Source organism: Megascapheus bottae, chromosome 13, assembly GCF_031878675.1.
Source record: "Megascapheus bottae isolate mThoBot1 chromosome 13, mThoBot2.hap1, whole genome shotgun sequence".
NCBI lineage: Eukaryota > Metazoa > Chordata > Mammalia > Rodentia > Geomyidae > Megascapheus > Megascapheus bottae.
This window is the reverse complement of record NC_143521.1, coordinates 9,980,538-10,004,782: the sequence shown is the minus strand read 5'-3', so window position 1 is coordinate 10,004,782 and position 24,245 is coordinate 9,980,538. Positions and strand designations below refer to the sequence as shown.

The 24,245-nt window shown below is 37.4% G+C and overlaps 1 protein-coding gene across 4 annotated transcripts in view; it reads right to left on the bottom strand.

Annotated features, from left to right (window-relative positions):
- Nucleotides 1–24,245, bottom strand: part of Wdfy3 (WD repeat and FYVE domain containing 3) — a 179,624-nt gene that overhangs the window by 113,638 nt on the left and 41,741 nt on the right. For 3 of the 4 annotated variants that reach the window (XM_090343279.1, XM_090343281.1, XM_090343280.1), the window contains exons 8-14: nucleotides 22,173–22,640; nucleotides 18,326–18,427; nucleotides 14,855–15,048; nucleotides 11,152–11,609; nucleotides 9,383–9,466; nucleotides 4,941–5,118; nucleotides 3,950–4,164 (exon numbers count right to left, since the gene is read on the bottom strand). In XM_090343279.1, the coding sequence (XP_090199405.1) occupies nucleotides 3,950–4,164; nucleotides 4,941–5,118; nucleotides 9,383–9,466; nucleotides 11,152–11,609; nucleotides 14,855–15,048; nucleotides 18,326–18,427; nucleotides 22,173–22,640 (1,699 nt within the window). The remainder of the gene's footprint in view (nucleotides 1–3,949; nucleotides 4,165–4,940; nucleotides 5,119–9,382; nucleotides 9,467–11,151; nucleotides 11,610–14,854; nucleotides 15,049–18,325; nucleotides 18,428–22,172; nucleotides 22,641–24,245) is intronic. The other variant, XM_090343282.1, reaches the window with a different exon arrangement.

The window sequence follows — 24,245 nt, the reverse complement described above, 5'->3', positions numbered from 1 at the left end:
AAAGATAATCTTACTCAATGTCATTTGCTTCATAACCCTTGTGCAATGGCTTTTTTTCCTGGTAGATTTAAAACCCAAAATCACCAAGTAGCCTGACACACAGTATCAGACCAAGAATAATGTCTCCAGCTTCACTGTTTCCAGTTTCAAGTTTCCCAGGAATGCAGTATTCCTTCCTTGCTGGAACATTGCATTTGTGACTCTCATTGCTGAGAATGTCATTTTCTCACTTTTTGTGTCTTCACACAAAGTTTACCTTTGAGTCATCTACTCTAAGAAGTCTAAATAAACCCTAACAACACTTATGGCATAAATGAATATATAGTACTGTCATTTCTTGAATATTTGACTTTATTCTCTCTTTTTTTAGCCTTTCTAGGTTTATTATGATTACTACTTATATATCTTTTTCTCTTTCAGGTTCTATATTTGTACTTTACAGTATAAATTATTAACTACATATTTTTAAAAAATATAATGTTTCCTTTTTCTACTCACTAAGGTCTCCCCAGTAACTGGCAAAGAGTTAAAAATAATTTGCATCTAACCATAAAATTATATTAATAAATAATGTTCCATACCTGGGGCTTGAATTCAGGGCCTCAGCACTGCCTTGGGCTTTCTCAAGGATAGCACTCTACCACTTGAGCCACAGCACCACTTCATGCTTTTTGTGTATGTGGTACCAAGGAATCAAACCCAAGCTTCAAGCATGCTAGGCAAGCATTCTACCACTAGGCCATGCTCCAGGCCCATAAGTCAGTTTTAAAAATCACAAGTAAAGAAAGTGATGTTGTGGCTCTAGCCTTGAGCACAAAGAGACTCAAGAACAGTGCCTAAGCCCCACAACTGACAAAAAAACATAAATAAGGCCAGGTGCCAGTTGCTCTTGCTTATAATGCTAGCTACTTGGGAGGCTGAGAACTAAAGATCCAGGTTCATAGCCAGCTAGGGCAGCAAATGTTTTGAGATTCTTATATCCAATTAACCACCAAAAAGCTTCAGTGGGAGCCGTGACTGAAGGAGTCGAACACCAACCTTGAGCACAAAGCACAGGGATGGTACTGAGGCCGAACTCAAGCCACAAGACTAGTATGAATGAATGAATGAATGAATGAGTATATTTCAGACATTCAAAAGCAAGCTCTTAAAGGTTTTACAAGGTAAAGTAAATAACAGGTAAAATATATCTATACTTGTACTATACTCCTATAACAATAAGATGTGAATATAGTTTTTAAAAAGAATCCAGAATCCTAAGGTGGTGGTACATGCATCTAATTTCAGCACTAGAGAAGCCTAGAAAAATTCTGAGCTTGATGCCAACTAAAGCAACATAGTGAAACACCATCTCAAAAATATAAAAACGCCAGCATGATAATATATGCATTAAATCTATTTAATTTCCATGAAAATAGAGAAAAAAAGTTTAAAAACCAGTAAGTTTTATTAAAAAAAAACATACAACTGTTGGTGGGAGTGTATATTCATTCAACCACTATGGAAAGCAGTGTGGCAGTTCCCCAAAAGACTAAACATAGAGCTCTCCTACGACCCAGCAATTCCACTACTTGGCATTTTTTACCCAACCGTCCAGAAACAAGGACACACTAAATCCACTAGCACAATGATATTTACTGCAGCATTATTTACCATAGCGAAGATATGGAACCAACCCAGATGCCCCTCAGTTGATGAATGGGTCAACAAGATGTGGTATTTATATACAATGGAATTCTATGCTGCTGTCAGAAAGAATGACATTGCCCCAAATGTAAGGAAATGGAAAGACTTGCAAAAAATCATATTAAGTAAGCCAGACCCAAAGGAACACAGGCTCAATGGTTTCCCTCATCTGTAATAATTAGTACAAACCAAGACTCTCCTAGCAGAGGATTACAATAGCTCAGCCTAGATACATAAGGCCATATAGGATGAGGCTAAATGAAAGGATCTTCAGGATATGGAAATAAGAGCTATATCTTAAAAGACTGTTGTTCTTAATGTACTATGTTATTTCTCATCTCTTTTGTTGCCCTTTGGCAAACACCAGTATCTGATTTTGTTACCTGATACATTGTATATATGTTATTTGAAATAGGAAAGGGAAGGGGGAAAACAAGATGATTGGGAGGGAGTGAAGGGAGGGAAATGGGGACAAAACCATGAGAAGGGGTATCAATGTGTGAGAAGTAATGCACCTTCTATCTGGTAAATATAACTGTAACCCCTCTATACATTACAATTAAAAAAAAAAAAGACAGCAAGGGCTGGGAATTTGGCCTAGTGGTAACAGTGCATGCATGAAGACCCAGGTTCAATTCCTTGGTACCATATATATAGAAAAAAGCTGGAATTGGTACTGTTGCTCAAGTGGCAGAGTTCTAGCCTTGAGAAAGTGCAAGGACAGTGCTCAGGCCCTGAGTTCAGTCCCCACAACTGACCAAAAAAAAAAAAAAAAAAAAAAAAAAAAAAAAAAAAAGAAAGAAACATGCAGCATTGTTTCTCTTGAATTAGAAAGATCATTACAAATTACATCCTTCTTGAGCTAGCAATGTAGTTCAATGGTAGAGAGTTGCCTTACTTGTACATAGCCTGGTTTTGTTCACATACTATATTATAAAATACAGTGTTTCTTGAATAGTTCATATATTGTGATATGGCAATATCACAGAGTATTATTCAACAATAAAAATGAACAAATTATTGACACACATAACAAGTGTATACACCCCAACTGGTAAGTAAAAAATGTCAATTTCTGGTCACATACTCTTTCAATTTCATACATACATCACTGTAAAATAATAAAGCTTATGGAAATGGAGAACAGAGAAGTGGTTTCTAAGAGTTTGAGATACTAGAAGGTAAAAGAATGGCTATGATAGTGGAGGGGAAACACTAGGGAGACATTTGTGATATCTTGGATTGTGTGGTGATTAAATAAATCAACATACCGGGCCAGGTATGGTACACTCATAATGCCACCACTCAGGAAGCTGTACCAGGAGGATTAAGTATAAAAATTAGCCTAGAATACATAGCAAGACTCTGTCCCTTGCCCAGCTACCCAAAAAAACATACACAGGTATTGGATAGGGGAATAAGACCCATATAGAAATATATAAGAAGAATATCCATTTCTTGGTTTTGAGATTACACTGCAGTTATGTGAGATGCAACTACTTGGAGGGAACAGAGTGAAGGCAACAAGGAACCTCTATCACCTATTTCCAAATAAAGTTTCAAGCTTATTTTTAAGAGTTCTTACATATAAAATGTTTTAAATATAAAGTAGATATGTAAGTCCTATTTCAATTAAATAAGAATTGGGGAGGGGAGATATTGAGCTTTGATATTAGGGCTTTCTACCTGCTGGGCTGATACGACACTGTTGAGTCAGACTTACAGCCTTGTTTCTCACTGATTATTTTAGGGCAGGTTCTGCTTCTTGGCCAACTGCACAGCCACACTATGGTGTGCCTGCTAGTCTAGGCTTCCACCATGTATAGTTTCTCTCTGCACAGATGGAGTCTCATGAGCTTTTCTGTCCAGGCTTGCCTGTTAACTGTGATCCTCCCAATCTCAGCCCCCCAAGTGCCTCAGAATGACCGTCATGCACTATGGCACCAATCAAGGGACAGGTCTCTCAAGTATTTTCCTGTCCAGGCTGGCATCAAATTTGGAGTCTCCTGCTCTCAGACTCCCAAGTTGCTAGGATAACAGGTGTGAGCAACACTGCCAGCTACATTCAAGCAGAAGAAATATCCAGTGGATAAAAAATGTTATTTACTAATAAGTGGTTTAGTGCTCGTTGTTTTGAGTATGTTTGTCCACTCTTGATTGAATCTATGTCCATTAAATGAGAACTCTTTAATAAGAAAAAAAAAAAAAAGACCCAGAAACTGCCATTACTAACAATGGCATAACTGAAAAGGAACTTACTGACCTTAGCACCATGGGCTCCAGGGCCTGGGAGGCTAAGCGTTCAAACATCCGCTGGAGGGGCGGGTGCAGAGAGTGGTCCTCATCAGCCAGTGCTGCACTGCACCTCTGCAGTAGTCTCGCATGAAGACCAGCTTCACACATGACTTGCTGGTTTCTCTCTGTGTGCACCAGGGATTGTAAGATATTTGCCACAGCAAGTTGAAGGTCCAAAGCGTGCTAAAGTCAACAAAGAAATCCAGGCCACCAAGGCTTTCTTAGTGATACAGTTGATAATTCTTTCTACAGGAAGCCTACTATGAGGCTTAACTATGCTTCAAAATTCATTCAGACAAATGAGGTAACTTTTTTACAAAGATTCAGCAACTCCAGAACAGGGCTAAATAAAAATTCCTGTTTTAATTTTGCTGGAAGCACCTAGTTTCTATTGTCTTCCAATTCTTTTGAGTTCTATGAGTAAATAACACATAGTAGATCTGTTTTTTATATATCTGTTTTTTATGAAGTGTTTTTCAGAGGACAGATACTGAGCTGCAAGGAAGACTTGTATACATCTTCATGCTACTTTAGAGGCTACCCAACTTTGTAACACAGACACCAGCTGAATTCCAACTTATCGGAACTTCTGAGTATTACACATGAAAACAAATAATCTTAATGTATCATTACCTGTCTCTTTTTCTGTATTGCCAAGACATAGTTTGCACTGATGAGCCAGACTGACAAGGGGAAACAATTATTCCAGCAACAGAGTAACCCAAAGTAACCTTGGTTGAATCTGTATTGCAATGAATGAACTGTATTTTAAAACACTGTATTTCATTCATATAAAAAATTATGACCTGGAAAGTTCCTGTTTGCTTTTTCTTTCCTCTTAGCTACATTAATTTGTACTATCGTCAGTTCTGTATCACTTCCTTACTGCCTGCTCCCTCACTCGTGGAAGTACTGTTCACTGATAACAGATAAGCCGGAACTAAGGCACTTGGGCTTACCTCTGGCTGTGTCACGGACCCCACAGAGGCCAGAAGGTCCAGCATGGCGAGCATGGCTCCAGGATGGATGATGACTGCGTCAGAACTCTGCACAGGTGAAGCCGTCCCATGGAGTTTCAGGTCAGCAACATTTTTGGCAGGGTAAACAGGGGGAGTTGAGACAGAATGATATGCATGCCTAGAAAGGGGAATAATTCATTAGAATTTAACCTCTACCACATTCCCAGGTCAGTTTTTCATCTTCTATTACTTTGATTCACTAAAGTGAAAAAGTCTTGGAATTCAAGGTTGTTAGAAAACACCTTGAGATTAGGCTATTTAAAAACAAAACAAAACAGTATTTTATCAACTCTTATTAAGCCATACATAGATAATTTAACCCGTAACTCTTGGCTCATATGTCTCTACCATTTAGAAAATGACATCTTTATCAGAGGAAGTAAAAAAACAGATGAAATCAGTCACTTAAAGCTTTGGAAAATGACAGTTTGGAGACTATCTGATGGGTCTGAGTTAAATATCTTAATGAAATTGTTTTCTATGAAAGTTGCTCCTCACTCTTCCACTTTACCTCACTCCTGCTAAGGAACTGAGTTTGTACTCAGGGTCTCTTGCCTGCTTAGCTTCCTTCCTCAGCTAGTACTCTACTACTTGAGCATGCTTCCATCCCAAATATTGCAGGTTATTTTGGTTTTTTTTAACCAAAAACAAATGGTTTTTATTCACATAAGAAGTATAAGGCTATAACTTCAAACAGCAAATTGCATATTATATTGCACACACACGCGCGCGCGCGTGTGTATACTGCCCATATATATATATATATATATATATATATATATACTACCCATATATTACATTTACAGGTTATTTTTGAGATCGCGTTTTGAGAACTTTTCTGATGGGACTTGGATGCTAGCTCCCTGAGTAGAATTTTAGGCATATGCTGCTAGTTCCCAGTTTGCCTGTGAATTTTTGCCCTTTTTCTACCCCCAGACAACACAATTATGAACTAACAAGATTAAAATGGCCTGCTCTGTGAGTCAAAGGTTAGGGAACCGAGGATCTTGGAAGTTTCTTTTTGGCTACTTGGAGCTACATTAATCTTTTGTGTCTACCCAAAACTGCCGTAAATAGTTACTACTATTTTTTCAAATTTAAAAGGCATACTTTATCCATCGAGTTTTTATGAGTTAGAAAGCCAAGGCACATTCTGAATGTGCATATTTCTTCTCATCCATAGTCTCCCTTTTCTACTTCATCCTATATACTATTCATCTACAATTCATGAATCTGCACATTTTGCATTTTTGGCAGTGAGAAACAGATGCTTGTGGCTACAGCCTATGAGAGCTTCTTCCTACTGTGAGTCTGTCTCAACATACACCATCTAATGCTGAGCTCGGTCCTAGAGAGCAGTGCTGTTTCAGCTCTCTGGCATGAGAGCAGCTTGGGAAACAGACGCTTTACATCTGTGACTTAGTGCCAGGGAACTGGCACTGCTGTGACTTTTAAAAAAAGTACCATTCTCTTCTTCATAGAGATTCTAAGAAAGCATTTAGTTTCACTGATAAAAAGCACACAGGCAACCCTCCACCTAATTCATGCCTTTACTTGCTATCTAATGCCAATTTCCTTCAGAAATATTTAATTTTGAAACTTACTATGAAATTTACAAATGCTTACTGCTAATAGGTATCATCCTACTATGCTGATTCACCTAAAACCCAGAAAAAAATCATAATTCCTTTGGTATTCATAATACCATAATTGGTAACTGGGTTCCCAAGAACTTAGTTCCTAGATTTCACAAATGATACTCTCATTACATTCAGAAAGTAACTCAAATTTGTCTAAATACAGATTCTAACTGTCTATTTCACTTATGGGCTTTCCTTTCCATGTGTATTAGTGAATTCATCAATTTAATCTAGATCTGAATTTCAATTATGACCATATCCAGGAAATATACTGTCTGTTGGAAACCAAGTTCATACCATAGTTACACTTGATTAGTAATATTAAACATAAAATGTAACTATTAGATTATAGTAGCAAACTTTTAAAATCATATAGAAGAAAGCAATATTCTACAAAGGGTTTACATGGCTTTCAAACTAGGAAAATACTGCAAACACTGTAAAAATGTAATGTAGCTTTCATAAACTCAATTTAGTTGTACTGTAACAGGTTTTATGCCATATATTCTAATAAGTAAAAAGGATATTATACAGATATTACTTTTAACATTTTTTTTTCTTTTGCCAGTCCTGGACTTGCACTCTGGGCTTGGGCACTGTTTCTGAGCTTTTCTGCTCAAACCTAGTGGTCTATCACTTACTTATAGCTCTACTTTTAACTTTTTATAAATGGTTAATAGGAGATGAGTTTAACCAATAAGATCTAACCTTTTGTAAAGAGGATGAAAGGATAGAGGATCAAATCTTAGTCAATTTTTATGCTGTGATTAATTTTCAAAAATGATACATATTTATAATTCAATATTCTATTCTAATTTCTCACTTATACTTAGGGAATATTTACCTCTTTTAGGAATAGTTAAGTCTTAAAATCCAGAATCTGCTTAGTTTTGTCATCACATAATGAAAGGCACTGGGTGATGGATCCCCTATTTACTTAGAAACTAGAACTTGCTATCCTCTTCTCTAGGCAGATCTATTTTGTACAGTTTTTATTTCTTTATATTTTGCTTTAAATCCCTCTAACTGAACATTATTCATTCATAGGTCTGATGAATTCTACTAAATAATAAGAAGGTTTGTGTGTTTTAGTTTTCCAAAGTTTAGGTTGTCTAGTACATTTTCTTCTAATTTCAAAAACTGTGAGGAAATCTCCAGGAAAGGGAGGAAGAAAGGAAGGAAGGAGGGAAGGGAGGGAGAGGAGAAGGGAATGAAGAGGAAAAGAGGGCAAGAAGAAGAAAGGAAGACAGGGAGGGAGGGTAGTTATAAGAGGGGGGGAGTCAGTGGTGGCAGTGGCAGTGGTGAAAACCCGGGAGGTAACCTGCTTAAAGGCATAGTAGACCCTTTATTTTAACTATTGCTTTTTTAATTCAGGGCTTTGTGCCTGCTAAGGACAAGTTTTATCACCAAGTCACGCCTTCAGTCCTTTTGCTCTGATGTTTTTAGGGATGGGTCCGTGTTCTACCCAGAAGGTCATGGACCTTGGTCCTTCTATTTATAGCAAGGTTGAAAGCATTTCATCTCCAAACCTAGATTTTTAAGTTAAGATGATGGTTTCATGAACTTCTTTGTTAGGACTGGCCTGGAGCCACTTTTCTCCCACCTCAACCTCTTGTGACTGGCATGAAAGAAACATTCCATACTGCCCAGCTACTGGGTGAAATTGGCACTCAGGAAGTTGATGCCTAGGCTGGCCTTAAACTGTTATACTTCTGATCTCTAACTCCTAAGTAGATAGGATTACAGGCATAAACCACGGTGTAAAGTTCTCACCATTTTTCTCTGTTTGTTTGGTTTGGTTTGATTTGCTCTGTCCCTGAGACTTTATGCTTAAGACTAACACTTTACTATCTAAACCACAGCTCTACTTCCAACTTTGGTGGTTAACTAAAGTCTCATGAACTTCCCTGCCCATGCTGTCTTCAAACCTTGACCTTCAGACCTTGACCTCCTGAGCCACTGGTGCCTGGCCTTCAGTTTATTTTAAATAGATTTGTCTACTCTAAAAATGTGCAGTTTAGGTCAGAAGTTTGACCTAGGGGTAAGAGTGCTTGCCTCACAAAGACCCAGGTCCGATTCTTCAGTATCACATACATAGAAAAGGCTGGAAATGATGCTGTGGCTCAATTGGTAGAGCTCTAGCCTTGAGAAAGACCAAGGATAGTGCTCAGGCGCTGAGTGCAAGCCTCAGGACTGGCAAAAAAAAAAAAAAAAAAAAAGGGAAAAAAAGAAGCAAATAAAAAGTTCTAAACATCATTTATAGTTTCATACTATATTTATCCTGAAGCAAAATTAACACTTTTTAAATGAATTTTAAAAATTAAATTCAAAAAAAGCAAACAGGGTGCCAAATACCACCATCAACACAAAAACCCCACCTCTGGCTGAGCGCAGGTAGACAGTAGGTTACACATGCAATTCCAGCTATTTGGGAGGCTGAGAGCAGAAGGATCAAAATTTGAGACCAGCTGAGGCAGAAAAACTTAAGACCTTAACTCAAAAATTACCAGCAAAAAACAACCATGGAGATAAGTTTCAAATGAATGCTACCAGCCAACTAATAGTAAGCATAAAGTCCTAAATTCAAATCCCAATACAAAAAAATCCAAAAAAACCTAAATTACAAAGCATAATTACTACATCAACACGAGTAAGCATAGGAAACACACACACACACACACACACACACACACACACACACACACACACACACAAGATGGACTCCTCTTATAAGATCAGTACCTTTTCCTTGACAAAGCTGGTGTCCCCCAAGGAGAGGGGAGAGAAGACTCACTTGTCAGGCAAGGAGGTATCTGTTCTGCACGACTATAGACAATAAAACAGGGTGGTTTGGAGAGGTTAGAAGAAAACAGCAGGTTGGCAGTTGGTTAGTTTCATGACAATTGCCAGTAACAGTTTCCTAAGGGACAGCCTATTGTCAGCAGGAACAAGACCAAAACTAGATATACACTAAACAGAAAGGCATGCTTAAGGCTGATGCTTATTGCATTCATGTTAACACTTAGTGTTTGTTAAATAGTGCTGTTATACCATGTTGTGACAATACAAACTAAGGACGAAGGGTATTAATTAGAATAAGTAGAATACAAAAGAAGTTAATCTAATTATACAAATTAACATAGCTTATTCAACACTACACAGTTCCATACTTCCCATAATAGATCTACATTTTTATCTGGTAGATACCTGGATTTTCAAAATTACTATTACGGACTAAGACATATTATTAAGAAGCAAGAAATACCTCAGTGGGTATATCAAGTAGATATCCATGGTAAGGAACACAAAACCTACTAGCAACCCTCTTGTTTTATAATAGAAAACTATGGTTACTAACTGTTAATACTTGCAACCGATAAATTAGTATTCTTTTCTGACATTAGTTTCTAAGTGGAAGACTAATTATAAACAGACTTAAAGCAGTGTGAATACGATTCAGGAAAAGTTGATCTCCTATCTCTTAGTGGCTGTCCTATCACGAAAGAACTGTATTTTCCCAGGGTAGAAATTGTTACAATGCAGCCAGTGGCTCATGCTGTAATCCTAGCTACTCAGGAGGCTGAGATATGAGGACCCGTGTTCAAAACCAGCCCCAGCACAAAAGAGCCTGAGATTCTTATCCTCAGTTAACCCTAGAAAATGAGAAGTGGGGCTTGGCTCCAGGGTAGGGTGGTAGCCTTGAGCGGAAGAACTCAGGCACAGTGCCCAGGCCAAGATCAAGCCCCATGACCCACCAAAAAAAAAAAATTGTCACAATGCACTATCATTATTGTTTCCATTTTAGCATCTATGAAAGCAATGATCAGGGTTGTCTAGCTCAGGGTTGTAACTGTAGTTAACTTCATGAGCAATGATGAGGCCTTCATTTAGCACTTGTTTATTAAATGATTGAGTAAATGAGACAGACTCTTAAACATGGTAGTTGGAAGACATCTGATATATCATTTTTTTTTTTTTGGCTTGTCCAGGGAACTGAACTCAGTACTCAGTACTGTCCTTGGGCTTTTCTAAAGGATAGTGCTCTACTACTTAAGCCACAACACCACTCTTGGCTTTTCTATGTATGTGGTACTGAGGAATCGAACCCAGGTCTTCGTGCATGCTTAGGCAAGCGCTCTACCACTAGGCCAAACTCTTAGCCTGATATATCACTTTTTAAGAACATACAGAAAGACAGACAATCTTGTGTGGAAATACGTGTAATCATAACCATATTTTCCTATTGATAACCAGTATCATTAAATCCAGATGCACTTGATAATTTTGAGGGTTAAGAGGAAGAAAAGAAAAATGGCAAGTCATAAAACTGTTTAACTGAACCTGAATTCACAAACAGAACAGGGAGTCCCTTAAAATCAGGGCAGCATGTAATTCCCAAATATAAGTAAGTAGAAGACTCGTTTGCTTTTGTTTTCCTGCATTTTAACTTATAACTCAAATATTAATGTTGAAATCACCATGTGTACACAGAAGTCAGAACAGAGCCATACCTGTCAAAAGAATCTGTTGCTACTTTGTAGAGATAAATAAAGAGTTTACTGCAGTGTCGCAAAGTGGGTGACACTGAGTCCACTGAGGTCACGTCTTCCTCGAGTAGTCTTTGAAATGGCTGTGTGTTTGAGGGGAAGACATTCATGACACTTATTTTTCTTAGATCTGAGAAGCAGCCAAGAAATCGAACAGCATCTGCCAATTTCTCATACTGGATCTCTGTTTTGAAGAAATGAGAGTTAGCTGGCTCATAGCGCATAGCTGCAGTCAATGTGCAGAACACAGTGTGGAGAAGCTCAAACACTTGATTCTGGTTCACTTTCTCCCAGCCATTCTTCGGTGGAGAGCTTAAAGATCTTTCCATAGCAACAAGCAATGACGTAATGTACACAAATCCTCCAACTTTCCTAAAAACTGTTCTGGAACGATGGCTTTCTCGAAGTACTGACAAGAGGGCCTGAGGGATGGAAAACAGACCATGTCTTAAATTTTTAAAAAAGCAATCCAAACAAAAACTATTAAGCCAGAATGTCAAATATCTGATGGGAAGTTTCTGTCATTTGCCTAATGAGAGGATATATAAAGTACATCAAATACTCTTCTCAATTAATTGGTGTCATATAAAGGATAAGAGATAATAAGAGATTATTTCCAATGAACATTATATCCAAAGGCTGCCTAAAAAACTCTATCTATATCTTTAATTCATAGTATTATCTACAAATTCAGTGATTAGACCCCAGCAGGTCTGATTCCTCTACTTAGGAAATAATCACTACATTATAGATGGCCTGGGACTGGGATTTAAATGTGTTTATACATATTCAAAGGCTTCTTTCCTTTATGTTTTAGGACCTGAGACAAAAGCATCTCTATTATTTAAGGCACAATTTATAATCTTACCAGTTATTACATGAGAACTTCATTTTATCAATAATTCACAAATTTCTAAGGGTATTGATATCTGAAGAATGGAACAGCTATGTATGTACATATGTATTCTGTATATATATATATGCACATCAACAATTTGAAATGTACTATTTCAGAAATTATAAAGGCATCATTATATATACTTTATACTTTAACACATTTTTATGTATGTAATAAAATCTTAAAAACAAACTATAGCTAGGTGTCATTGGCTCACTTCTGTAATCCTAGCTACTCAGGAGGTTGAGACCTGAGGATTGTAGTTTGAAGCCAACCCAGGCAAAAAAGTGCATGATGTCTTATCTGCAATAAACTGCTAAAATGCTGGAATGGAGCTGTGGCTCAAGTGGTAAAAAACAAAAAACAAAAACAAAACTAGCTTACAGGAAAATAACTCAGTTTACAGTGCCTAGATCCTATGTTCAAGTCCCAGGACTGGCATAAACAAAACAACCCACACTATGTTCTTTCCACTATTTTGCAATAATACTGTATAAAATGCAGTACTGCATTTTATACAGTATTATTGCAAAATACAGTAAATAATACTGTATTTACCTAAAAACAGCAACTTACCTCCAAAGAAACATAGGTATAACACTGCAAAGCACCTGGCATGAAAGCCCACAATGTTTTGTTGGATAATACAATGGGGAAAAATATGACAACTATAGTCATATGTGGCTGTAACTATGAGATTAACAATGAGAAGCAATTTTACTGTTGTGTAAGACAGCATACTTACACACTCCTAGGTGTCGCAATCTACTGTACAGTCAGGCTGGCCAGTCAGCCTAGTGTTCTTAGGATCCAGGCCTGCACAGTGATACTGTGCTGCTTACTTTAAGAGCCACAACACAATGGTAAGGATTGTATAGCTGAACATCACTAAACACAGAAAAGGAACAATAAAACGCAACAGAGTGCATGTTGGCTCATGCCTCTAAGAAGTTACTCAGTGGGCTGAGATCAGAGAATGGTGGTTCAAAGCTATCCCAGGCAGCAAACTTTTTGAGACTCTTACCTCCAAAAAATCTTATCTACTAGAAAATCGGAAGTAGCCTAAAGTGGTAGAGTGTAAGCCTTTAGCAAAAAAGAGCTCAGTGACAGTGCCTATATCTTGGGTTCAAGCCTCATGACTAACAACAACAAAAAAAATCCACTTAGAGAAGAAACAAACAAACAGAAACTTAGTTCTAGAACAGCACATGATTTTATTATATGACAGATGAGAAAGAATATATTCAAAGTAACATAAAAAACTCACTCTAAGAATTATAAAAGAGGTCCTTTGGCACTAGTGGCTAACTCCTGTAATCCAGACAATTTATGAGACTGCGATTTCAAAGATTGCAGTTCAAAGCAAAACTAGACAGCAAAGTTTATGAGTCACTTATTAAACAGTCAAAACCCATGGACATATGTATGGCTCAAGTGGGAAAGGACCAGCCTTGCACAGAAAAGCTAAACAAAGGCATGAGATCCAGAGTTCAAATACATACACAAACACACACACACGCACAATTACAAAAGGGGTTAAGAAAAACAGTGCTTATGAAGCCTTAGTCTGGTGTATTATAGTTTTCAGGTCAGGTCATCTCCTATGTTTTCATCTCATTTTTCTACAAAACTGGTACTGACTGGACATTATCACAGCATACTCTTAGTGTTTGAAATATTTAAAATACTAAGAGGAATGTGACTGTTTGCTTAAGTTAATAACAAACATTGTTACTTGTTAACTCTTTTCTATAACATGAATGTTCTTGAGTATTTGCATGTGGAACTACTGTATAACAGGGCTGTTGGACAAAAACCTGGAAACTTAGCCAGGGTATGAATTACATTGTGAACCTAGGAGTGAATACTCTATGATGTTTATACAATAATGAAATCATTTCTCAAAGCAAATCCTCATTTATTTAAAAGCTGAATGTAAAGCTATTATTTCACCATTTAAAATTAAAATTATCTTTACAAGGTATAATTTGTTCTGCCCTAACTCTAAGTAAACTATTCTTCTAAGGAGTCCTTCCTTCCAATGGAAAATGGCATTCAGAAAGCATGTGTCAATGAATAAATGAAAATTTTAATGGAATTCTGTAACTTGGCTCAGGTGTTATTTAAATTCAAAGAGAATGATGTGAAAGGAATGTGTGTGAAAATCTTTGAGGCTTAATAGCTCTATGGAAGTAATACAGTAGTGCAATCTAAGGGCCAATTAGTTGCAGCACTAAAAAGTTACATGATTTCTCTGTTTAAGTTTTCTCATCTGTCAAATAAGGCACTCCTTATTTTAGTTTCTGAAGAATAAAGCAACAAAAGCATATGTGAATTATACTGTTTGGGATCCACTGGAGATACCAAACATAAATGTTTATGAAAACTATATTTGTAATATAAACATATAATACTTATAATAATTATATATGTATATTTTCAAGATTACATGTAAAATTTTATTTCACAGATGCTTAAAAGGTAGTGGTTATAAGTGAACAGATAATTCCTTAAACCGCATTATTTATTAAGATGCTATCCTTTGCTTATGTACTTTTAAATTTAAGGTAATTAAGTGAGTAAAACTACTACAAAGGTTTATTAGCAATACTGAAAGATATGAGTGTGTTTCCAAATCTCTAATATGTATGACAGTGGTTTTTGAAATTTCCCTATCTTTTACTATAAAATCACTTCAAAAAGAAAACACAAAATAAAACAAAAAACACCTCCAGAGCAGCCAGACAATAGGTACATTATCCAACTTACTCTTAAAATGTCAGTTTTCAGCTGTAGTTCTGTGGGTGGAGCTGAGTGCATTAAGCCCAGTAGTGTGCCCATGTCGTCATCCCCATTTGGAGAGAGCACCAACTGCTGGATGGTCATGAGGGCATGCTGCCGGCACTGGGGATACTTCACTATGTTGTGTGCACACCTCGCACCTCCAAACTCGCGGAATATGCCTGAGGAAGAAAAGCACAAAGCGCAGGATGACTTTATGAACCGGATGGATTAAAATGAAATTTCCTTTTTAGGCAGGCATTGAAAAGAATGCAAATAAAGACTATTTTTTTTTTGTGGGTCATGGGACTTGAACTTGGCCTGTGCTATGTCCCAGCACAAGGCAAGCGCCCTACCTCTGGTCCTGGGCGCTGTCCTTGAGCTCTTCAGCTCAAGGTTACTGCCCTACCCTTGAGCCAAGCCACTGCTCATTTTCTGGAGGTTAATTGGAGATAAGAGTCTCAGATCCTTTTGTGCCAGGCTGGCTTTGAACCTCGATCCTCACATCTCAGCTTCCTGAGTATCTAGAATTATAGACGTGAGCCACAAGGCCTGGCTTAGCAAGGTATTTCAATTCTTAAATTCCCATGTGAAAACGGTTACCACAGGATGGCAAAAGATGTATATGAACATTTCTCAGTATAAAACTAATGTCCTGAAATCTACCACATTCAAATTCTCAAAACCTAAAGTATCCATAAAATATCCAGGATCCTAACATTGAAACCAACTTACATAAAAGGGGTTCAAGTAAACAGACTCCTTATATATGAGATTTAAAGTGAACAGTCATTCAAAAATAGTAATAAGAAAACAATCAAATAAATTACCACAGGAAAAATTGTAAGGATAGAAAGTAAAACACAAGAACAAAAAAAAAGAAACTATATAGTAGAAAATACTAGTTGTTAAGCCATGCATGGTGCCTCACGCCTGTAATACTAGATACTCAAGAAGCTGAGATCTGAGGGTCGCGGTTCAAAGCCAGCCCAGGCAATAACACGTCTGTGAGACTCTTATCTTTAATTAATCACAAGAAAAACAGAAGTGGTGTTGTGGCTCAAGAGACAGGACTGTAGCCTTGAGCTGAAGAGCTCATGGACTGCATCTAGGCCCAGATTCAAACCCCAAGACTGATGACAAAAAAAAAAAAAAGAGAGAGAGAAAAAAAAGAAAAAATTCCAGCCTTAGCTAAAAAGTAGAAAATGCATTAAGTTATACAAGTCACTAAATGCTATCATCATTTAGATGTTTTGTTCTTCCATAAATTCTGGAAACTTTGTGATTTGTGTTTCAATAAATGTTAAGTAACTGATAGTATACTTTGCAATAACAGCCACTGTCCTGTACAGCTTTCTACTTAGTGACTTCATGGAAATTACATGAACTTGAAGTATTAGGTCATATATTTAACATTCAGCATATGGAAGGCTAATGTGACGTATATACCTCTAATCCCAGCACATAGGAGGCTGAAGTGGGAAGATAAAAAGTGAGAGGCCTGCCTGGGCTATACAGAGTTCCAGAATAGCCTGCGCTACAGTAAGATCTTGTCTGAAAAGGGTGGCAGGGAGAGGGGGACAGGACACAAAAAACAAAAATTTATTAGCTCGTGAAGGGTGGTGCTGATGCACTGCTATAATTGCAGCAGGACATGGAGAGGGGGGAATGAATTTATAGCAAGTCTGGGCTAGGTAGTCAAAGCCTTATTCAAAACCAAACACCAACAAATTTAGCCCACAGCATATGATTATGTGAATTTTCACACTTACTTACCTGCGCGTTGCTATTAGGACACATTATATAATAGTAATGCTTAATATTTTCAATAATTTATTACAAAGTAAAGCACTGTGTTAAGTGCTGCAGATTCATAGCTAAGTAACAATTTTCTTAGCAAAGAAAAGTAGTAAGAAAAGAACTGTGTAAGAATGGTACCCTGAAAGAGGTTCTAAGTAACTGAATCCCCCATAAGAGCAGATGGCCCAGCACTTCCCTGCAACTCCATGTCATACCATGAAAAGCTAATGTGCCAAATAAATCCTTGTCTGTATATCTTGATTACGATCCTGAGTATCTCAGTAAACTACATCTAATTTGAAGAAACAAGAAAATTATGCTTTATATAATAGATAAAATGTTACTCCAGCATCCATTAGAACTTCAAGCATACTGGGTCTTGGTAGTTGCAAAAATTGTATTTAAATAATTACGTACATGATTATGGGTTTATATCTTTCTCAATTAGATGGGCAATTTCGCTGGAATAAAAATTATCTTTGCATCTCTGACAACTAAGATGATGTCTTCGAAACACCATAAATTCCATGTTGAATGCTAAGTTTGTGCAAGCAAATAAAGTCTTCCAGTTGTGTAAGAGACTCACTGACATGTTCATTCACTTATTTATTCATACACTTGTTCATAACTTTAAAATCTAATCTAAGCTCCTTGCTATGTTCTAAAAAGTTCTCCATGACTGGAGCCTGGCCTACTAACCTAAACCTAGAGCTCTCACACTTACTCTTCTCAAGATGTATCGGCCTAATGGCCTGAGTTATTAAACTTTTAAGTGATTATTTTTAAAAGGAAATATGATACTTTATAAATACAGTGGGAAGCTGAGCACTAGTGGCTTACACCTGAAATCCTAGCAACTAAGAAGGTTGAGATCTGAAGATCGTGGCTCAATGCCAGCCTGTCCATGAAAGTCTGTGAGACTCTTATCTCCAATTAACCACCAGAAAATTTAGCACTGTGGCTCAAAGTGGTAGAATACTAGCTTTGAGCAAAAGACCTCAGGGACAATGCCCAGGCCCGGAGTTCAAACCACAACCAACACACACAAAAAATATACTTGAACTTCTGCTAACTGCGGAAAGAAAACTTGAGACTACAAGTAAAATAAAAAATCTAGTAAAGTTTTTACTTGGGAAAGTCTACATAATCTTTTTTCTTAATTTCTTTTCCTTTTTTATTTCAGTACTGAGACTCAAACTCAATACTTGATTCTGCTGGCTGGTACTCCATCAAATGAACTCTACCTCACATGATAATCATATTTTTTATATTTCCTTAAGGTTGTAACATTAAAATAATTTTTTTCTCTTCATATATTTTTACATTGAAATAATTTTAATGTGTATTTTTAAAAGACTCAAAGTCACTCTATGAAGAAAAATTAAGCCAATTATCTGAACAAAAGTTAATTATATAAGTAAAAAATTAGTTACAAAGGGACTACTTTAAATACAAGGAACATAATCAAAAGTACTGAAAACAGTAACAATGCTTCACATAAATACTTCTGCCACAGTACAGTATTTTAGGAATATGAGGGTACAATCATTGAATCAATAGTTCTTTCTGTATGGAACAGAATCATTTCAGAAGCCAGGTCACTACAGAAATTACAGGGGAAGTCTCCTCACAAAGTATTTGCTGTGGCTTTTCAACTACCTGCATTTGTGTTTGATCCTTGGAGAAGCACGGTCAAGGTCTCCATGACCAAAAGAGCCAGATGCTTTTGGTCTTCAACTGAACTGTTATTCCTAGAGTCTCCTAGAAAAGAAGTTCCAAGTTATAAAATTGTCACGCTCATTTTTCAGAGTCACTTTTACTTTTATAATTCCCTTTAATGCTTAACATTCATGATCAGCATACTAAACCTGACATGACGCAACCTTTAAAATGATGCACAGGTCTAACATATGCCCTAAGTCAATGTCAAAACTCAATATCAATTCACAGTTAATAGACATTATTTTGGTGTTGCTAGAAAGACATTTAACAAATAGTAAAAATGAAGAAAGCAAGCTAAATAATATCCTTCTGACAAAAACCAACAGAAGGCTAGACCTCTATGTGACAGAAAGAAAGAAGCCTATGAATAGTATAAACTACCACTTCCTGTACTTTTATTCAGATTTGCCATAAAGGTATCTAATAATACATGTGTGTCTAGCATCAATATATAGATATATTTTCCCTGTATGACTTATTAAAACATTTAGAAGTACTTACACATATAATAAATAACTGCATTAATTTCCTTTTTTCAGGTTTTAAAGATTTCATCAAAAAGGTCCTATATACACTTAGTTAATTCTTAAAGTACTTCATTTTCTATGAGGCTATTGAAAAAGGACTTGCTTCTCTGATTTCTGTCTCGCTCTTCTCATTGTTGGCATACAGCAAAGTAGTTAATTTGGGGGGGGAGGCAGTCCTGGGCTTGAGCTCAGGATCAGAGCAATGTCCTTAGACTTTCTCAAGGCTAGAGCTCTACCACTTGAGCCTTGGAACCACTTCCGGCTTTTTTCTCTATATATATGGTACTGAGAAATGGAACTCCGGACTTTGTGCATGCTAGGCAAGCACTCTACCACTAGGCCTAAATCTCGGCCCAAAGCAATTTTATACTCTACTACTTTGCCAATAATAAAAGACCTCGGATAGCAAAAACAATTCTTAGCAGAAAGAAGAGTGCTGAAGGAATATCAGTTCCAAACTTTAGACACTATTACAAAACTATAGTAACTGAAACAGCTTGGTAATGGCACAAAAACAGGCCTGAGAACCAATGGATTAGAACTGAAGACCCAGAAATCAACCCACAGACCTATGGCCACCTAATCACTGATAAGGGAGCCAACAAAAAAAAGAATGGAAGAAAGACAGCTTCTTCAACAAGTGGTGCTGGTAATACTGGTTAAGCACCTGCAGAAAACTAAGTTGGATCCTTCTATGTCACCCTGGATTAATTCTAAAAGGATCAAAAACTTTCAGGTAAAAGCAGACACCCTAAAAACATATTTACAATAGGAGATACACTAGGTCTCCTTGTTACAGGTCAAAAATTTCTTAATAAAGATCCAGAAACACAACAAATTTAAAGAAAGTTTGGACAAATGGGACTGCATTAAACTGCAGTGCTTCTGTATGGCAAAGGACATAGCTAGTAAGTTAAATAGAAAGCCTACAGAGTGGGAGATCTTCACTAGCCATACAACAGACAAGGACCTCATATCTAAAATATATCCACAGCTAAAAAAATTGAATCTCACCAAAACAAACCTTCAAAGAAACAACCATCCCATTAAAAGGTGGGCCAAACACTTAAAGAGAGACTTCTCTGAAGAAGAAATACGAATGGCCTATAGACATATGAAGAAATACTTCGTATCTATGGCCATAAAAGAAATACAGATCAAAACAACTCTGAGATTCTACCTCACTCCAGTTAGAATGGCCATTATGAAGCAATCTAGGGGGCCGGGAGTTTGGCCTAGTGGTAGACTGCTTGCCTGGCATGCATGAAGACCGGGGTTCGATTCCTCAGTACCACATACATAGAAAAAAGCCGGAAATGGTGCTGAAGCTCAAGTGGTATAGCTCTGGCCTTGAGAAAGTCTAAAGACAGTGCTCAAACCCTGAGTTCAAGCCCAGGACTGGCAAAACAAACAAACAAAAAAACACAATTAAACTCCTAGCAGAGGTTTCAATAGGGCAAAACCTAGATATATAAGGCCAATATAGGATGAGGCTAAATGAAAGGACCTCCAGGATATAGAAACAAGACCCATATAATGTGTGACTGTTCTTAATGTACTATGTTTTTTCTCATCTCTTTTGTTGTCCCTTGGTTATCTCATATTGTTACAGTATCTTACCTTGTTATCTGATATACTATATATATATATGTGTTTATTTGTTTATTTGAAATAGGATAGGGAAGGGGGAAAACAAGATAAGAGGAGGGGGTGGGGGAGGGAAATGGGGACAAAAACATGAGAAGGTGTAGCAATGTTTATTAAGTAATGCACTTTCTATCTGGCGAATATAATGTAACCCTTCTATTAATTACAATAAAAAAAAAGAACAACAGATGCTGGCAGGGATGTGGCCAGGAGGGATCATTACTACACTGTTGGAGGGAGTGTATTCATTCAACTTACAGAAGGCAGTATGGCTATTCCTCAAAAGACTAAATATAGCAGGGCACAGTGGCTCACATCTGTAATCCTAGCTATTCAGGGGAATGAGATATAAGAATCAAGGTTCAAAGCCAGAACAGACACAAAAAATCAGAGACTCCTATCTCCAATTAACCTCTAGAAAACCGGAAGTGAGGATGGTAGTTTTGAGCTGAAGAACTCAGGGACAGCGCTGAGGCCCAGGGGTAGGGCGACAGCCTTGAGCTGAAGAGCTCAGAGACAGAGCCCAGACCCAGAGTTCAAGCTCCATGATACACAATCACAAACAAACCAAAAAAAAAGACTAAACCTAGAGTTCCCCTAGGACCCAGCAATTCCACTACTTGGCATTTATCCAAAAGTCTAGAAACAAGGTCACACTAAATCCACTAGTACAACGATGTTCATTGCAGCACTATTTGCCACAGTTAAGAGTTATCTCATATTGTTGTAGTATCTTACCTTATTATCTGATATATTGTATATCTGGTTATTTAAAATAGGATCGGGAAGGAGGGAATACAAGATGAGGGGAGAGGGGGTAGGGGAGGAAATGGGGACAAAAACATGAGAAGTGGTAGCAACGATTGCTAAGTAATGCACCTTCTATCTGGTGAATATAATGTAACCTTTCTATTAATTACAATAAAAAGAAAGATATGGGGGCCAGGAGTTTGGCCTAGTGGTTAAAGTGCTTGCCTAGCATGCATGAAGACCCGGGTTCGATTCCTCGGTACCACATACATAGAAAAAAGCCGGAAATGGTGCTGAGGCTCAAGTGGTAGAGCTCTACCCTTGAGAAAGTCCAAGGACAGGGCTTAGGCCCTGAGCCCAAGCCCAGGACTGGCAAAAAAAAAAAAAGAAAGAAAGATATGGAACCAACCCTGATGCCCCTCAGTAGATGATTGGATCAACAAGATGTGGTACTTACACACCATGGAATTCTATGCTGCCATCAGAAAGAACGACATTGCCCCATTTGTAAGGAAATGGAAAGACTTAGAAAAAATCATACTAAGTGAAGTAAGCCAGACTCAAAGGAACATAGGCTCAATGGTTTCCCTCATTTGTCATAATCAGTAGAAACCTTGGGTTCTCCTAGCAGAGATTTACAATAGAACAAAACCTAGATACATAAGGCCATATAGGATGGCGCTAAATGAAAGGACCTCAAAGCTCCTGTAGAGGTTGGAAACTTTGGTAAATATTCACTAGAATTCCTCAGTCACATATCAGGAAGTTATTAAAATCATAATCCAAGGAGAGGCACAGCAGGAAAAAGTCTTCCCAACTTCCCTTGTCAAGTGCAAACGGGACCAGGGCAAATACTTTACCTTGCTCATTCAGTGCCTGAGCTGGGTCCTTCAACAGGGCAGCGTATTTATGCAAAAGTGTTACCATGACCTCGAGAAGGCCCACTTCCCTGAATACATCCTTAAATACATAGTCATGCCTTGTAAATTTAAGAAGTGTCTTCATTGCAACAATGCTACAGTGGTAAGAAGAGCTCGATTTCAAGAGGATACTAACACTAATAAGTTCTTTACAGGGAATATAATTTAAGCTAAAAACAACAAACTCCAGCATCTCAAAGTATTTGTTTTGTACTTCGGGGAGTTTAGAAATCTTCTCTGCAAACTGTGACAGTGTGTGTTGTGATTCTAAGATGAAATAATTGGCATTGTCTGCCATGTAAATATTTGTGATCGCATCAAGAATGATCTGGGCAAGGAAGTTGGTTTTTGCTTTTAAAAATGCATTCTGAAGAACTGCAAAGGCCTGGATGTTCCTCACACTGTGACCTGCAAAAGAAAACAACAACACAAATGTAGGTGCTATGTGATATTTTACTTATGGCAAACTAATCTGCTTAAGCACACCATGAATTTCAACATCAAACTATTTAGAAAGACTATTGCCTGTTTAAAGATTTTACTTTTTTTTACTTATGGCAAACTAATCTGCTTAAGCACACCATGAATTTCAACATCAAACTATTTAGAAAGACTATTGCCTGTTTAAAGATTTTACTTTTTTCAACAGAGTCAAATAATTCAATTAAAAACTATGATTGCTGGGAGCTGATGGTTCACAGAAGTAATCCTTGCTAGCCGTGGGTGGTGGCTCACGCCTGTAATCCTAGCTACTCAGGAGGCTGAGATCTGAGGATCATGGTTCAAAGCTAGCCCGGGCACAAAAGGACCTGAGACTCTTACCTCCAACTAACGCTAGAAAACTGGAAGTGACACTGTGGCTCAAGGGGGTGGCCTTGAGCTGAAGAGCTCAGTGTCAATACCCAGGCTCTGGGGTAGGGCAGTAGCCTTGAGCTGAAGAGCTGAAGTGCCCAGGCCAGAGTCTATGCACTATGACCTCTCCCACCCCCACACACAAAATCCTTGCAATTCTGGAGACTGGGTCGGTCTGAATATTGCAGTTCATAGTCATACTGAGCAGGAAAGCCTACAAGATTCTTATCCCTAATAAACTACCAAAAAAGCTAGACGCAGGGCTATGGCTCAGTAGTAGAGTACTAGCCTCAAATTCCAGAACCTGCATGCACACATACTGTTTTAAAGACACCCATATACAGACATGTTGATTAAACCTCTGGTGTAGTAGCCTCATGAATATTTCAACTCAAGTATAATATAGGTTGAAAAACCAATTGCTTTAGAAAAAATAAAAGTGTATTGTGTACAGCTAGTTTCTCAAGGTGGACCAGTCTTTTTCACTTGAAGATCAATAAGACTGATGCTGAATGTAAGAACAATCTTTCAAGTTGAAAAGACATGGACGCCGGAGTAATAAGCCCAAGAGCAGGAAAGAACAGAAACAGAGGATTAGGAGGGATGGAAATTCTTAAATTCCCATTTTCTCTTCACATTTATATATCTCCATAATTTCTTTAAGATTAGTTTAGAAGTTTATTCTGTATGGAGACCACAAATTGCAATTCCTTTATATAAACATTTGGTAAGGCAACATTTGTTAACGTCCAGCTCCTTAGTATATTTTTAAACATCTGATTCTCAAATATATGAATTAGGAAAAAATAAACATGATTCATGAGACTAATAATAATCATTGTTGAGAAGTTAACACAGAAAGAAAGTTTTTATTGAGGGACATGAAAATAAGTGCTTATCTCTAAAACTGTCCACAGGTCTAAAGCCATTACAAATGCTTTAGCATTTGCAAAATTAACAAAAAAAAACCCAGGCCCTACAGAACAAGCTGAATTTTAGATATAAGGTAAATACAGAACTCAGAAAAATATACTATGGACTAGAAGGTTGTTCAGAAATTTTGGCACAACTATTTCTGAAAAATATAAAGAAGTTTTTCCATCTTCAGCTTATTATATTATTTCAATTTTCACTTTTAACACAAATTGATTCAATGTATGG